The sequence below is a fragment of the Poeciliopsis prolifica genome, unplaced genomic scaffold (genome assembly GCF_027474105.1).
Source record: "Poeciliopsis prolifica strain line A6 unplaced genomic scaffold, Auburn_PproV2 SCAFFOLD001, whole genome shotgun sequence".
Lineage (NCBI taxonomy): Eukaryota > Metazoa > Chordata > Actinopteri > Cyprinodontiformes > Poeciliidae > Poeciliopsis > Poeciliopsis prolifica.
The window spans coordinates 24,251,184-24,268,406 of NW_026562376.1; the positions used below are offsets into that span (position 1 = coordinate 24,251,184).

Genomic DNA, 17,223 nt, shown 5'->3' on the forward strand with positions numbered 1-17,223 from the left:
ATCAAACCAGCGTTACACTGAGAAGCTGCTATAGTGAGCTCAGCAGGTGCACCAGGTGTTTGCTAATTGCTGCTGGCTAGTTTGAAGGAGCTGAGAGGGGGAGTCCCAGCGGAGGGCTGCTCTATCCCTTTAAATAGCACCTGGAGGAGGCGGGGGAGAGGGAGGGGCCAGCACACATGTTGCACACAATGAAATCCCACAGTGGGAGCATTTTGAGAAACTGTGACGTTCCATATGAAATGCTACGACTGCTTAAGTAGGATTTATTGTTAAACCTGGATCAGACTGCCAGGCGTTAAAAAGGCCCTGAGTCTTCATTTAGGATTCAGACGATGCATGAATGCAGCCGCTGCTGTGTGATGAACGCAGGGGGCTTAATGATGGGGAGAAAGTTGGTGGGGGAAGAAAACACTCTGTCCCGACTCCAAATGTCTTTTCACGCCCACTGAGGGACACGCTGACAAAGGAACAAAGAGACGATGCGTGGGACTTAAAATAACCTCTTGGCTCTCAGGAAACGAGCTTCTCCCCTGACTGACTTGACCTTGGAAAAGTTCGGCTTCCCTGAATAAACTGCCAGCGCCACACAGAGAGGATGAGGATCTGGAGTTGCTCTATTCAGTCAGAATATATATATATATATATATATAAAAATATATATATATATATATATATATATGTGTGTGTGTGTGTGTGTGTGTGTGTGTGTGTGTGTGTGTGTGTGTTTATAAACTGCTAATATGCAGAATAGATGGTCTGTAAATTAGGTATGATTCATCAACTTAGATATTCAGCTCAGCTGCTTTTGCTAGAGCTCCATGGAAAGGCAAAAATAAACAATCTATAAAATCCTGCTGTTGCAGTATGAAGATACCTTGTATGGATTTTTTTCTTTGCCTCAGTCCTTTCTTTCTGTCAGTGAGTCAGCACTTCACTCTGAGTGAGCAGCATTGCACAGCAGGTGCTGCCATCTAGTGATAGCGGTGAGCATGAACTCTCTGTCCCGGTGGCGCTCTTGAATGACGTAACGACAGCGCATCTGTGGTTCACCAGAGCATACAGCACCCTCTGGTGGCCAATCAAGGCCATTGTACAGAAAAGGGAAAAACAAATTCTTCGATTGGGCTGATGAGTTCGTAAAAACATTAGGTTTTTTGAAGCAAGTTTTAAACTTTTAAAACTTAAAACATGTATGTTAAAAAAAATTTTCATTGTTTTGAGAAAGTAAGGCATTTTCTGTAAAAGTATATTTATCTTGAAATTTTGTAATTTTTTTTTCTCTATGGAAAAAAAAGCTTTTTGTGCCAAAATTTAAGAAATTTTGAGAAAAAATTTTGGTCAAAATTTGTTTCTGAAAAATGTCTGAGATTCTCAGATGTTCATCTTCTGAAATATAGAAATTTTATTTGCTGTTTTCTTCTTTTTTTAAAAAAAAAATTATGTTTTCCAAAACTAAGACTTTTGTTTTCCAAAAAACTTTTTTTTTTCTCAAAAGAAAAAAAGAATCAAAAGATTATTTTTTTTCTAGAAAAAAATGTTTTTTGGACAAATTCTCAAATTAGATATATTTATATTTTTTTTCTTAGGAATTTTTTGATTTCTAAAACATAAAAATGTTTTGGTCAAAAATCCCTTTAAAAAGACTCGAAAAGACTTGAAATTTGAAATTCAGATTTGGGTCTTGCCTTGACGCTTGGCTCGTAAATTGAGTATAAAGTTAAGGGTGATAAATTGTCATATCATTTGTCATTTATCCTGAAAGAATTATTTTTTATAAATATTTCTTCCACACACAATGAAATGATTCCATATCTATGAAGTATTTGCAACACTGAATGCTCCCTTAATGGTAACTGCACTTCTTTCTAAAGCTGCATTGAGAGACTTTAGAGTTAACTAATAAACATTTTTATAGAGCAGGGTTGTCTGCAGGCTGCAATTAATCAATAATTAAGTATCAATAGGAGAAACAGATGCCTTTCTGCTCAGGCAGCTGAGCGATGGTAGTGTCTGACATGCAAGAAAAAAATAGGAGTGTACAGGCTGGAATGACAGACAGAGAGCTGAGGCGGCAGCGTTGGGTTAAATTGATATTCCCCCACTGACCCACAGCAGACAGAGGTCACAAAGCTCTGGCAATGAGCAAAATGTGTTGGAAATATTCTGGACGGCCCAGAGTTGCAGCAACGTGGTTAAACTTGATGCTCTCATCAGTTTCTCGGCTTGTCAATTTCGATGGATGGCCACATTTGCACTTTGGGTTAAACATGCAAGATGTTTGATGCTCGAGATATTATCTCATTACCCAACTCTGCATGTTTGGGTCCTTGTAGGTAATAATAATAATAATAAAATGGAAGAGTAAACTCACAATTAATCTCAGAACTTTTCTAGTAAAAAAAAAAAAATCTCGAGTTTGAAAAGTCAAAGATTTGTTCAAAAATACAGATTTTTTTTCTAGATTAATCACAGAAATTGATTTCAACTAATAAACTGTTTGGCTTTTGAATCTCAGAAATGATGAGGTAATCACTGCCAATGCTAGCGTGGAGGCGGGAACATGCATGAATACTTTTGGAAAGTAATTTCAATGAAACCTCAACTTTAAATGAGAGCAAAGCATTTTTATTAGATGCAATACTTACTATTGAAATACAAAAGGGACCCAGTTGTCTTTTTCCCAGAACAATTCATCCAAGTCGAACAAAATGACAAAAAAAATAAATTCAAATCTTGCATCAACCACTCGTTTAGTGGAAGAAAAAAAAACAATCTGCAAATATTTAGAAAAAAAGAATACTTACAGAAGTTACATCTCAATTGAGGTTTTTAAACACTACATTAAATAACACACACAGACACGCTTTTTAAGATAGGAAATGGGAGAAATGTACAGTGGACATAATTTACATGTCTGCAAGCTCAGACAAGCAAAACAGACACACAAAAATGACCTTCAAAGAAGTCAGAGAGCCGTGATCGTTATGAACTATTGGAAAGCTTTGATTGCTAAGAAAATATGTATTTTCTCATTTAAAAAAAGGAAAATCCACTGACAGCAGAGCTACTGGCATAAAACAAAGTAACACAGATCAGACTGTCTGCTCCTAAATGATTGAATCAGAATGGACTGTATGAGTTGCTGTCAGTGCAACTGGAAATGTTTCATATTCTATATTCTATAATCCAGCCAAAGTTGCTTCACAAAATGGTGAAATGATGCTTAAAAATGAATAAACGTAATTAAAAAAATCAATCCTAAAGTAAAAAAACAAACAAACAAAAACAACACATTAAAGTCTGAAACTACGTCAAGGCTCTGGCAATTCTGCTTTCTGTCGCCAAGTTACATTCATGTGAAACCCCCACAGAGCAGAGCGAGTTTGCTGACTGATTCAAAATCAATATTTACAGTAATGTCCATGTTGAAGCAAATACAACAAAACACAACTTATTTTCCATAATTCTGCAGATTCTGAGACAAAACACAAGTTAGATCAATGACAAAACAAAACACTTCATCTCAGTTATATTCACCCTGCTCCCACATATGGAACCGGCCTGTCTCTCACACACACACACACACACACACACACACACACACACACACACACACACACATAAGAGCATTGTCAGAAAAGGCATTGAAACAACATATACAAAGCAGAAGCATGCTGAAATGGACATTGTTAATCTTCATTTGTTTCTGCCCCTCTAGTTTTCATTTGATATGCGACTTTCCCCCCATCAGCTGCTCTTCTCGCCCACACGCACACACACACACACACACACACGCACACACACACACACACACACACTTGCACACAGCTGGACGTCGTCACTCAGCTGCAGATGCAGAAACCAGAAGCTACGGTGATCGTTGATTTGAGCTCAGTCAAGCTCTCAGTTGTTGCCCTGGAAGGTTCCGCGGGCGGCAGCGGATGCCGCTCCGGAGGCTGCAGTCTGGAAGCCTTTGCTGGTGACCACGCCCTGGGAGAACTCCTGCTGGGCCTTCTGGAAACTGGCCCCGGTGCGGCGGTACAGGCTGTGGACCTGAGGACGGGAGAGGGACGGTTTAACTGGAGGTAGAACATTAATTATGTAACTACAACAGAAAACCGGCTTCGAATCATCTCCTCAAACTCTCTATTGATCACATCGCTTATATGTACCGTAAAAACTTTCTTGCCATGAAAAGATGCTTAATTTATCGTTATCATGAAAACTTTATTTTTTTAATATTAGTAAATCTGAAAATATGATGAACTACAGTCTCCATGTGCAGTTTAACTGGTGTCTTGAAGTTTCACATTAATAGCAGAATTTGTTTGTGGATCGGAGTCCCAAACATACAGATACTTGTTTCAGTCATCACTTCTCGCATTAGCACTGGACAATATCACAATCAAATTTCTGTCTGCCTCCAATCTGTGGCATGACGCGGCGTTTACGTTGAGATTTCAGCTACTGACAAAAGCTAATGTTTCCATAGAAACCACCTTGGAAATCCATTGAATCTTTTCACGTTTTCATGATGCTGTTTGTTCACCAATGTTTGTCAGAATAAATCATATTCAATCTTCAGAATTCTAAAAAATTTTTCTGGCATTTAAAAAAATTTTTTTTTAAGATTTGTTGAATTTTTCCATATTGCCAGAAGTGATATTAAATCTGCTCCTGTCCAATTATGTCATAAAAACCTGCGGTTGCCTGACGTGGAACTGATTAAACAATGGAAAGAAATGAAACAAAAAACAGCATAGAAATCCTTCTGCGAATTGAGCCTTCGTTCACTCAGCAGGCAAATTCCACACAAATACGATTTTTTATTTGCCCGTATGCGACCAATACCCGACTTTTTCATGGCAGGCTGAACTCCGATCTTTTGACCGCCTCCAAAAAATCCGATTTGAGCCAAACCCATATGCGGTACTGAATCGGTTACGTGTTCACAGCGTCTGCGGTCTGAACGGTCATGACGCATTTCATTGGAACGCTAAAAAAAATAAAAATACAGCTGAAACGGTAAAGCAGAGCCGTCTAAAATAAACCGAGCTCTTACCATCTTCAGCAGGACGATGGACATCACGGCCCCGGTCGTAAAGAGGCAGGCCACGATGATCATGATGCCTCCCACCGCCTTTTTGCCGTTGCCGATCTCAGTGAAGGCAGAAATCCAACCGCTGGATCAACCAAGCAAACAACAACTGTTATGTCTTAGGTAGCAGCTTCACTTTTAGCACAGAAACATCAACAAGCAGTACATATACTAAACATGTGTTATCGTAGGTTGTATTTATATGTATATATATTTATGTATATTTATATATATATATATATAGATATATATATTTTTAAAAGCTGCAATTACCCCCAAAAATGATGCAAAAAAGTAAAACCACCATCAATTTAATCAGATTTTAAGATATTAAAAGTAGAAACAAAAAAAAAATGGTTAATTTAAAATGTTGGGTTTTTTTTTAGAGTTAATTTCAAGTGAACAACCTTGAAAATTTATCCAATTAGTCAACGTGGTGAGCGCATTTCATGCTACAATGACAGAAATACAATCTCCATGTGAAAACTAAACATTAGGATGTTTGACAGACATCATTACAACAGACTAAGGACAAAGATGTAGGGAAGCAATTTTGGCAAATTATGGGTTTGTAAAATAAGATTTTGTTTTCTTTTTGGAATGTTGGTAATTTGCCAAAATAAAGTGAAGCAAACTGAACTGGTTTACAGAGAAAATGTCAGAAAAAAAACCCTCATACACAAGAAACAAAACTTTCATATCCAGTTGGAAAAGGAGAAGGAAGAATCAATTCAGTCCGGAACGTAGAATCCAAATATATTCCAGGTTTTTACGCCACAATATAAATCCAACAGAAACTCCCAAAAATGGAGAAAACACACAAAGAAGCAGCAGAAACTTACAGGATTACCAGGAGACACAGAGACTGAAGAAAGAAAAGAGTCTGTCAGAAAACATAAAACAACAAGTTGAGGAAGAGGAGGAGACAAATGTGTGAACCGGAGTTAGTCAGAAAACCATTGAAACATGTTTAACGCAGCAGTTAAACATTACTTGACTTTACACATTTGAGTTATATAAAAATTGTGTGAACATGTGTATTAAAAGCAGAACTATTACTCTTGTCTTCTGGGCGTTTGGTGAAATCTTACGTTGAAAACAGTTCATTTGATGTTCATTTATTTTTTAAAAGCTTCATAAACCTGGCAGGCGTTGGAATGAACAAGTCAATCTCAAAGGTTACGGTGTTCAGTCAATTCACCTCATTTCGAATAGGTCCAACACACTCAGCTTTAATTTTGCCACTTCAAAATCTTCCAGAATTAGAATAAAGCGTTTCAATTTTCATAAAAGTTGTGTTTGAAAAGCTAAATTAGTAACTGAACGTGAATCTAAAGGCAGCAGCCGTGAAAACGTTTCATCAGTTTCGTCTGACTATAATGCGTTTTTTCGAGGTTTCTCACCTGTTTCCCCAGTAGGGGATGCCCACGGCCTGGATGATGACGATGGCCACATGGCAGAAAAACACAAAGAAGAAGAAGAAGAAGTTGAAGGAGCTGTCGCTCCTAAACAACAAGAAGACATAAAAAATCCAGTTATTTTAAATTTCAGTGCGCTGCGTTCAGAAGATAATTTGAGACACATTATTTTACTTGTCATATGAGCAAAACACAGGAATGTGGTCTAGAAGGACCCCAAAACTTTTACACTAAAAACTCAAATGTTTGCCAGAGAGAGAAATTCTGCAAGAGAAAAACTGAAACGTGCCAGTGGTTAAGCTCACCTGAAGGCCTTGTACACTGGCCGGTACCAGCAGAGGAAGGAGCAGGGCGTGAAGAGAACGAGCCAGAGAATGGAGAGGCCGAAGTCGACGCCGTGATTCGGGGAATCGATGAAGTAAGCCAGACACGCCAGCAGGTTGAGGAACAGAGTCACACAGTTGACTGAAGGAAACAGGCAGCAAAGTGAGCAAACAATGAACACGTAACATTCAATGTGTTTCGTTCACCGTGAGCCTCAACACACCAGGACAGATTTATACAATGAGTGATTCCACATACATAAGAGGCTTTATGTGTTCATTTCAATTCATTAATTGCATTGATTTAAAAACATAATTTTTTTTTACACAATTAAACACTTCTTTTTTTTTTTTTTTTTTTTTAAACCAGAACCTTTGTATTCCGTTTCTCATGCGCCTGTAAATCTGAAACGGAAAAGTTGCTTCTCTTGCCTCACTGGACGTTCATTTATGCTTCAATGATTTGATTGGATGCTGGAAAAGACTACTGTTGAGTACAAATTGTGCGAAAAGGAGTTAGCTTACTAGCCTAGGATAGCATCTCAATGTGGCAGCAGCACAGACTAATGCTAATGTCAGCGTCCACAGTGCACATTTCTAAAGAAGCATTTTTTTTTCAAATTAGTTCCATGAGTGAAAAACTTTGAAGCTGAATGAGTATAATAACATTTTGCAGCAATCTGATGGTTGGACAACTGAAATAATAGATTAAAAACACTAAATATCTTTGCTGTTGAGCTCGCATGTCTTCATTCAATAATTTCGCATCAAAAGGGGGTTTGGAATTGAAAACGTTGCTCATTTTTTAGATTTCTTCCGTTAGAATTGTTTTAAATTATTACAGACCCTAAAATGAACTAACCGAGCCCCACCATAAATAAAAACATGAAACTCTTACACATCCAGAGGTAGTACATCATTTTGCAGACTCTCTGGTACTCGGCCGGGATTTCCTCTGAGAAGTCCTGATAGAAACAAGGTTGGATGGGGAAGAACTTGGGTAGCGGAGGCCAGTTGTTCTCTTTACCTGTTGACAAAGAATAAAGTGAATATAACCAGCAAAAAAATGTTTCCTTTTCTTTTCTAGATCTATGATGACCCTAAAACGTCTGGATTATTTTCTTATGTCTAAGTAGGAACTTCAGGCGAGTATGACACCGCTCAGAGGGTTTTTCATATCAGGTGTAAAAGTTATCGTAAGCATCCTCTCTGCAGCAGAATGCAGATGCTGCACAATGTCTTCCTGTCTCAGTAAATTGCTCTGCTTGCGATGCTGCTGTGGGGAGTGCTGTGTGTGTAAGGACCTGTGGGGGCCCGGTTCTGCAGCTCCTGCTCCCTGCGGTCCAGTTCGGCTGCTTTCCTCTCCAGCTCCTCCTGCTGCCTCAGCAGGTTGGCCTGAGCTGCGGCAGCGGATGCCTGGACAGAGAAAGAAAGGGGAAAAAAACAAAGAAAGAAACGAAGAAAAAAAGAAGGAAAGAAAGAAAGGAAGACACAGAAGGGTTTAAAATCTTGACTTTACAAACACAACAAGAGGCAAAAAGGAAAATGCATTTTGGTGACAATTGAGGGTTTTAACAGCTTCTGTGTGAAATTTCACATGCATCTGGTGCAAACAGGCGGTTTTACAATATGTCCTACAAGCAACAATGTGAAACGGATGATCAACTTGTCATTCAGACCTGTAATGACTCAGAACTGACTTAGTCAGAGGGCAGAAATGAGAAATGAAACTAAAGACAACGAACGGCAGCACATCTTGGTAGGCAGCAGAGATTACGGAATATTTTCCGTATTTGACCGCTTTTTGGGGGTTTTTTTAACGACGGGAAAATTTGAAGCCCAGTCTTCATTCGACAGGTTATAATTAACACCTTGACTGGTGCACATGGTGCAGATGTAGATTTCTCTACAGATGCGACCAGGAAGAATTTGTGAAGCTGCGCGTTCAAACCGCAGCAGGTGAAGTCCTGGTAATTTAAGTGGAGTCGTTACATTTCATTTATTGTAAGTTATTGAAGCCAGTCAGTGGTTTGTGTCACTGCAGAGAAAAAGTTAGATGCATTTATCTGCTTTATGTGAGATGGGATGTGAATTCATGATTCAACTGGGTGAATATCAACAAAACAAACACAAATACCTTATGTTAATATGATGATAATTTGATGGGTAAAAATAGTACATGACCGATTTATTTGAATGCTGTCCATCAAGATGACTGATGATAAAAAAGGTCTAGCACGACCTCTAGTAAGTGGACTGATCCAACATATCAATATACCAAATCTGTATCGGATCGATAATAGTGTGAAAAGATTGGTACTTTACTTTCACATTCCCTTAATATTTAATTTTATCTTAGTGTTGTAGTTTAAAAAATAAGATTGCTTTGATTTTCTCTCAAATTATAATTTTATTTTTACTTTGTTCATTTTGGGGAAAAAACAGAAATCAGTTTTGTTTTATTATCCATCATTCATGTCAGGTGTAAAATCATTTTTCACCAACAACACTCCACTGAATGTTTTGTTTTTTGCTTGTTTGTTTTAAAACCTAAAAAGAGAAATAAGATGTTGGTTCTTTAAAAATGACCATCAATTTTAGGCAGTAGATATTTATTTATTCATTTTTTAAACATTTAAAATGGCTCTTTGGTTTGTAATGATTGAAAATTTGTACAAACTGAAATAAATGTTTGTAATTTTACAGACATTTTCTAATGTTTGTAAACCAAAGAAAGGTTTATTAAGAGTAACTGTGTTTACCAGTGTCTAACACATAACCTTTATTTTGTTTGTAAAGGTTTTTTAAACCCTTTCAAACCTTCACAATGAATTTACAAACCTTTATAAACAAATTTTTGTAAACTTTTGTTTACAACCTTTACCTTGGTAAACTCAGGTTTACTTGGATTGTAACCTGCAACCCTGACAAGCTACATGTGAAGTTTGTGATTATAAGGCGAGACATTGTTGACATCATCTCACCATTATAGTTTCGCTACAGCGTGTTCTTAATCACTTTATTTTCTCCGGTGTTTGTTTTTTTTGGAGTGGCTTTATATTGTGATGAACCTGAAGCAGCTGCACAAAACAATTAGAGCGTTAATAAACCGCAGATGGCACGTGAACAGGAACAGGACTGAGGGAAGTCAGCCAGCTCTGACTGACGCGACAGCGTGTCCTCACCTGTGGGCTGGGTTCTGTGGACGGCTGCAACACGGCCGGCTGGTAGGGGGACGTGGAGGCCGGGGTCGTCTGAGCGCCGGCAAAGTCCTGACAGAAAAAAATAAAAATAAAAAAAAATCAGATGAAAAAATAGAAACAGCTGATGCAAAGAGCAAAGATTAAAGCCCAGGGATGGGATGAGAAAAGGTTTGAAAGTGAGGGCAAATATAAGGACGAACCAGAGGAGAGGAGGAAGAAAAGAGAAACTCATTAGACTGAATGATGAGGATTGGATTGTAACCTGCAACCCTGACAAGCTAAATGTGAAGCTTGTGATTAGAAGGCGAGGCGTTGTTGACATCATCATCATCATTATTGTTTTGGTGAGAAAACCATAATGGTGAGTTTGCTTGAATTTGCAAGCAAATTCAAAAATAAGAGACAGAATGTTGAAAAATAATCTGAACAAAAACGCAGAGAAATATGAAACGGATCAGCGATTCATATTCTTTTGGGAGAGTGTTTTCAGGAATTTAAATCATACATCATCTCATGTATAAATCACTTTAGTGTACACACTTTTAAGAGAGGCTTCACATTACATGCTATTTCCATTAATTCTACAGTCATAAAAACATATTTTCTTACAGCACATTAAGAAAAGAATATAGAAAATGATGACGAAACAAAACAGAAGCAGTGGAATAATCACATTGTTACCACATTTTTACTTAAAGTCATCTACTCTTAACTTTTGAGGGACATTTAAGAAAAAAAAGAAGAAAGTCTTACATTGGACTGGGGGAAGGGGTTATACTGGTCGATCGGCTCGATGCTGGAGTTTGTCACTTGAGTAACTGAAGGATCCTGGAAAAAAACATGAAAAGAGACGTAATTATGCATCAATGACTGACCACTGTGCTGTGCAATCACCAAATAGATCTAACAAGAGCAGGCTTGACTGAAACATGGTGAAACCAAACTGGAAGTATGATGCCAAAAAGATGAAAGAGCAACATATTTTGACATTTTATTTAGAGGGGAAAAACGCCACATGGCAGATTGATTTCTGTTTGTGACCATCAGAGCCTGAACCTGCAGAGGCTCAGATCAATCATTACCTTTGGTAGAAGTATCTGTAATCATTAAATGGCTTTTACTTCAGGGTTGGTCAATCGTAAAACAAAAAGGGCTGAAAGGCCCTTCGTCTGAGTTGGAGAAAATCTTTATCGTTTAAGTTTGAATTTGGTGCCATTTCTGGAACAAAACACAAAAACTTTATATACAAAAAACAAACTAAAGGTTTTTGTTCATTATTTTAGTTACATTTTTTTTATGTAACCAAATGTGAAATGTTTTGTTTCTCTTTTTTTTTTGCACTTAAATATTTTTTACCCCCATAATTCAAACTTTAGACTAAAGTGACGTTCAAGTCATACAGCAAAATAAGAGATTAAATGTTTTCTTATTTAAAAAAAAAAAAAAAGAGAAAAAAGTTTTTACTAGGATTAAGTTGCTGTCACAGTACGGGACAATTGTTTTATTCAATCACTGGATTAATCGTCAAAATCAATCAATCAATTAAAACAATAGCTTGCAACAGGCTTACTATAAAGTGGTGGTTTACTGATATTTTGCTTATGTGTATGTATTAAATCTACAAATTATAGCCTATTATCAAATATCATTTGTCAGCTCTGCAAATAATTATTAGATTTTCTGTTTTAAATGACAAAAATCATTTGATGGAACTCGTATTTTTTATTCAAGATCACAGCCTGTGATAATGTCATAGCACACTATGGATCCAAAATTATTCACGAGAAGAACCTTTCTGCTGTGACCCCGTGACCTCTGGTATTCCGGAGGAGTTGGGGAGTTTTAATGTTAACAGTCCTGGTTACTCACACCCATAAAACTCACACTATGACATGTTGCTGATGGAGCCATTAGTCTGAGTCAGGGCTTCCCACAGTGTAGGATCAGCCTGGCGGGGCACCAGGCTTCACTTGCACCCCCGCCAGGCTGGGGTTTGTTTGTATATTAAAGGTTTGTTTAGACACCAGTAACAGTAACAGATTGGTCAGTATGTGAACACATGGACAGGCTGAGGTGAGCTGGATCTTCATAACAACCGTCTGGTTTTACTGATCTACACGCTAACAACTTTAGCGAATACTGCCACAACTTACAGATAAAGCATGAAAAAAAAGTTAACACTTTGAATAAATTTTTTTATTAGTTTGTATTTAGGCTTTTTTTTATGTCTTCCAATAACATTAAAAACAAAGCTAGTCTTATTTTCTAATTTCCTGTCAACTTTAAATATTTTTCAATTCAAAAACACTGTGGGCCTCTAGTTGGCTGCACTAGCGCCCCCTACAGCCTGGTTTAGAAGGTTTTCTGCTCAGTGTTTTTTTTTTAAAGTCACATTTCACAAAGAAAACAACGTGTCGAAATAACTGCTTGAATCCAGTCATGTTACGACGGCAGCGTCACACTTTATGATGTTCATAAAGGGGAGGGTTGCTGTGATGTCAGCGGTGACCTGTGTTTGTGGATGGGTGGAGAAGCGGCTGAATAAACAGCGGCCGGCGTAAGTAATAAAATTACTGACCCGGTACATACAAGCTATTTTATGGTTTTATATTATCTTCCATTAACATTTAAGCCGAGAAAATCCACATTTCTATCCCTTAAAGCCTAAAACCAGTCATGTCATTCAACAATCGCTCGACTGCTGTGGGTTTACAGCATAAAGACGTAAATAATAGAAATATCCTGCTGTAGTGCTGAACTGGGACCAGCCACACCTGGATTATAAGCATTATCAAAACCATTCCTGCTTCCTGGTGCAGAGATGTTTGGATGTCAGCCCGTCTAGTTCAAGGAGAACTTTATGTATTTTAGCATCCAGTCAAGTTGCAGTCTTTGCAGTTTTTGCTTTTTTGTTGCTGTTTAAATGTTTCCTCATTTGAAGAGGATTGACTACCGTTTCCGTCTGAGCCCTGTAATCACACAACAAGAGCATGTCCAGTTTCTTTATTTTTCTTTCTACATCAGTACTATTTAACACAGTTTGTTCTGCTGATAACGGCTCCACAAATACAGCAAATAATCAAAATATGTTATTGACTCTAATTTTGATTATCATTTTATACTTTAACTTTTATTTGCTGGCGAAAGCTTGAAAACTTTCACCTTAAATTTGTTTTCTCTTGGCGCGAATTTGCATTATTCTAGAATTGTGACATATTTTTTCACTTCATCCATGTCAGGATCATTTTACATTGACGCTTTGGTCCAAAAACGACAGGCTCCCTCTAGAAACAAAAAGAAGCCAAATATTGTTGGGTTTTTTTCTTCTTTTGTTTTACTTTTGCCACACTCCCGTCTGCATGACGCTCCTAACACATGGAGGGAGAGAAGACCTGCTGCCGTTCCTGATAGGAATGTTTACAGGTGTGTCAGCTGTGAGCTCATGCTTGGAGTCACATGGCCAGTGAGTGACGTGTCGGCTTGTCATGTGATTCATTCATTCTTCACACGCTTCTGAGGAAAATGAATGTAGAAGAAAACAGAAACTGAACTTAACAAAAAAAAAAGAAAATGAAGAGCCTCCTGGATGTTGCAATGTGTTTATGTGACTATTGCGGTCTAAAATGATGGATTTTATGGCAGCTTTTTCAACAAAGTTGTGCTTTTTTTCTTTTGTTTTATTTCTACAGTGACAGGATTTTAACATAGTTAATATTTAAAGTGTAAATTACATTCTCTCCTTGAAATTGTTTACAAATAAAATCATGTCATGAGGAGTTGTCAAAGTGCAAAAGAAGAGTTCAATATTTGTTATGTTTACGTGGCCCTAACAATTTTGCTGCTAGGGACAAAATAGTTACTTTTTTTTCTAAAACTGAAAATTGTTAATAATAAGGAAATTGTATGTGTCTCACAGAGTTGTTGCATTAAAAAAGTTTGAAATTTTTTTGGGGGGGTTTATCGTCTTCGTTTTTTCTGTGATCACGGAGCGAGTGGCCAAACGAAATCATCCAGAGGCCTGCAAATGGCCTATGGACCACACTTTGAACTTCCCTGGTTTAGCGTCACACATGTTTTTATCTTGCAGGCCCGGCTTTCTAGAAGCATCGTGAAACAGGAAGTTAAATAAATATCGTGATTTGTCAAAATTCAGCCGAGTTGCAGTGACTGGTCAAGAAAAGAAGGAAATTCAGAAAACACTATGGTACTTTTGCGAGATTTGCGGAAAAGTTGCAATGAGTGGTGAAAATTGTGCATACTGCTCGTTGATGTGCTTAAAGGCCAACAATGTGGGAAGTTTTCAGTTTTGATACATAGGGGAAAAAATTGTATTCTTCCCCATTTCAACTACTGCTGACCAATCACAGCTGGTCGACTAAGACCCTGGATGATTAATTCATACATCTGTACATATATAGACTGTTAACCCAAATAAAGCTTTACTTCAGAATGAGAAGAAGATAGTTGTTAAAGGTAGTCACTGAAATCTGAAAAATATGTGTGATTTCACATGACAGCGCCATGTATCATGGCAACCCCTGTGTAGCCAAAATGCCTATGCAGTCCAACGCATACAAAGCAACGCAAGAAATGTTTCTTTACTGGTCTTACAATCCATACAGAATATAGAATATGCATTAGAACATGGAGCACATGTAACATAAATTGGGGAGTTCCCAAGCCTGACTCTCTGGTTAATAATTTATGTTGCTATCAGTTGAAACAATGCAATATTCAATCACCAGTTCCCTTTGAAAGACTTCTTTTTTAATTGCAGAAGCAATTAAAAAAAAAAGACTTTGCACTGTTATTAAAAATTCACATTAATAATAAATGGTGTTATTGGACCAGTTTCCTGTGACAAGTACACTTCCATACACACAAAAAAAACTCTTCTTTTGGTTAACACTGATGTGTTTATTGATCTACTTCTGATCAATGGCTAATAATACAATTCAGTACATCTGGAGAGTTTATTGTCAACTTGTCTAATTCTGAACAAATATAGTAACAGTTAAATATTATTTTTTGAGTATTGAATGAACCTCCATGTCACATCCTGTTTGCTAGAAACTCGCTTCATGGAGCCAATGAGCATTACAAGTTTGGCTGATTATTAACAAATTTCGAAATGAAAAACAAAAAAATCTGTAATTCGTGTTACAGCTACAAATATTTATAGAATTTGACTAGAAACCAAAGTTTCAATAGAGGCAATCAGTTTTAAAATAGCCTGACACACATTCTTGGTTGGCTACAGTTTAGCTTCCTGAAAGTCAACTCTGAGGGTAAACCGCCTTCTCCGGCGACGTTCTACACTGATTGGATAAGCCACTGTCAATCCTCCGGGGTAGGCCAATGGCTTTCCAGGAGCGGGGATATACGTCCCTCCCCCCTCATCCACCCAGCTACAGTCGCGTTTCCTGGCGTGCTGGCAGCCTTGTAGCGAAAGAGCTCCCTGCAACCGCCCCCGACAGCACTTCATCTAGCAACAAGTAATTAAACCGCTCACTTACATTGAATGGGTTAATGTTGCTGGGCTCCGCGAAGGGGTTAGCGTCAAAATCCGACATTTTGGCAGAACGACGAGGCGTTTATCCTCCGGAAAAAAAGTCAACAACAAACTCTTCTCTGTCGCTTCGGAATCTGCCCGTCCTACCCACTTCCTCGAATGAAGTTGAGAGCGCATGCGCACTGAGAATTCGGCATACTGACGTGTCCTGCGTCATGTGTCATAAGTGCGCCTCCTTATGTGAAACTGTACTGTACGATAAAGAAAAATAAGTGCAGTTCTTTTTGTTATAAATATGTGTTCAACTAATGTATCATTGAGAAATAAAGAATATTTGTTCATATTTTGAGTGTGCACCAGTGACTAGTATTACGGTAAAATGGAAGATTTACACAATTTTGATTTGACTAACTTTTAGATTTCTTAGTAAATACCAAAAACCTTACAAAGATGACGCTGATCAGTCTCATTCTGATGAAAGGAAAAATGCCAAGTAGAATTTTTAACAAAAATTATAAAGACTTAAAATTTTGGCCACCATGTGTCACTAAAACTGTTTCGCTGTTCCTTCGCACTTTGTATGTATTTTGTACGATTTCAATCCCTTTATTACCTGGGACAAAATGCCATGTTAAACAACTTTAATGATTTTGTTTTTATTATGACTGAGTGTCACCTGCATCTTTTTTGTTGATGAAGTCATTGTTGAAAGGGAGTGATTATTATATTGATCATGCTGTCTAAACATACATATCTTATGATCTTTGTCAGATTAAACCATGATCTAAGTCATGTGTGCGGTTTGTGTGCGGTTTAATGACTTAGATTAAACCATGACTTAGATCATGGTTTAATGATCATGGTTTCATTAAACCAAAATGACATGCTGCAGATTCCATTGTGGCTTTATTTACTGAACAAACAAATTGAAAAGTTACGTAAGCCCAGAAAAAGTTTAGACATATATATATATATATATATATATATATATATATATATATATATATATATATATATATATATATATATATATATATATATATATATATATATATTTTATTACCATCCTTGACACACCGCACTGTACACGCACAGATAGGAGCTGAACAGATTTATGGTACAACTTGCTTTTACCAAATTATGACGAAAGTAAATCTTGAAGAAATATTTTAATTTTTGCGTAAACGATATAATTATTTGTTAGAAACATTGCATTGGGAATTGCGTCTTACTGGTGATCACAATTTCTTCCTTAAAGTCTTCCTTTTCTTTATTGGGTGTAAAGAGTTTTCATGGCAATGCTCAGATGGGGGCCCCTGCCCATGACAGGATTTCAGAACAAACTTAATCAAGAAGCACCTTACTATTACGTATGTTTTATTTTACATTGAATTCAATGTTGAAAGTACCTGAAAGTAGTAGACCAGGAGCTCGGACGCTTTTAACAACTTGAATTTTCCCCATTTCTTTTTTTCTCCCCATAATATTGTATTTAGCAACTTATAATATGCTAGTGCGTGTCACCATAATTGTCACTAATAAGAAAAAACATCCCTAAAGTACATTAAATGCAGGGAGAATGTATAAGTTGTCATTTTAACAAATAAGAACCAAATAAAGCGTAATAGCGCCAAGAAGAAATAAATAAATAAGCCGGGGAGGCGGGTCA

At 37.3% G+C, this 17,223-nt stretch overlaps 1 protein-coding gene across 1 annotated transcript; it reads right to left on the reverse strand.

Annotated features, from left to right (window-relative positions):
• Nucleotides 1–2,609: 2,609 nt before the first annotated feature.
• On the reverse strand, nt 2,610–15,713 carry scamp2 (secretory carrier membrane protein 2). Its single transcript, XM_055039991.1, has 9 exons — nt 15,559–15,713; nt 10,796–10,870; nt 10,025–10,111; nt 8,144–8,255; nt 7,738–7,866; nt 6,822–6,981; nt 6,502–6,603; nt 5,063–5,183; nt 2,610–4,053 (listed from the first exon to the last, which is right to left on the reverse strand). Exons 1-9 carry the CDS (start codon nt 15,613–15,615, stop codon nt 3,904–3,906), a joined length of 993 nt encoding a protein of 330 aa, XP_054895966.1. The 5' UTR covers nt 15,616–15,713; the 3' UTR covers nt 2,610–3,903.
• Between the last annotated feature and the right edge of the window lie 1,510 nt (nt 15,714–17,223).

Coding starts and splice junctions, on each gene's coding strand:
- scamp2 (XM_055039991.1), bottom strand. CDS start 15,615: ATGTCGGATTTTGACGCTAACCCCTTCGCGGAGCCCAGCAACATTAAC. Junction 7,867..8,143: donor GCAGAACCGGGCCCCCACAG/GTCCTTACACAC, acceptor CTTTGTCAACAG/GTAAAGAGAACAACTGGCCT. Junction 5,184..6,501: donor ATCCCCTACTGGGGAAACAG/GTGAGAAACCTC, acceptor TGGTTGATCCAG/CGGTTGGATTTCTGCCTTCA.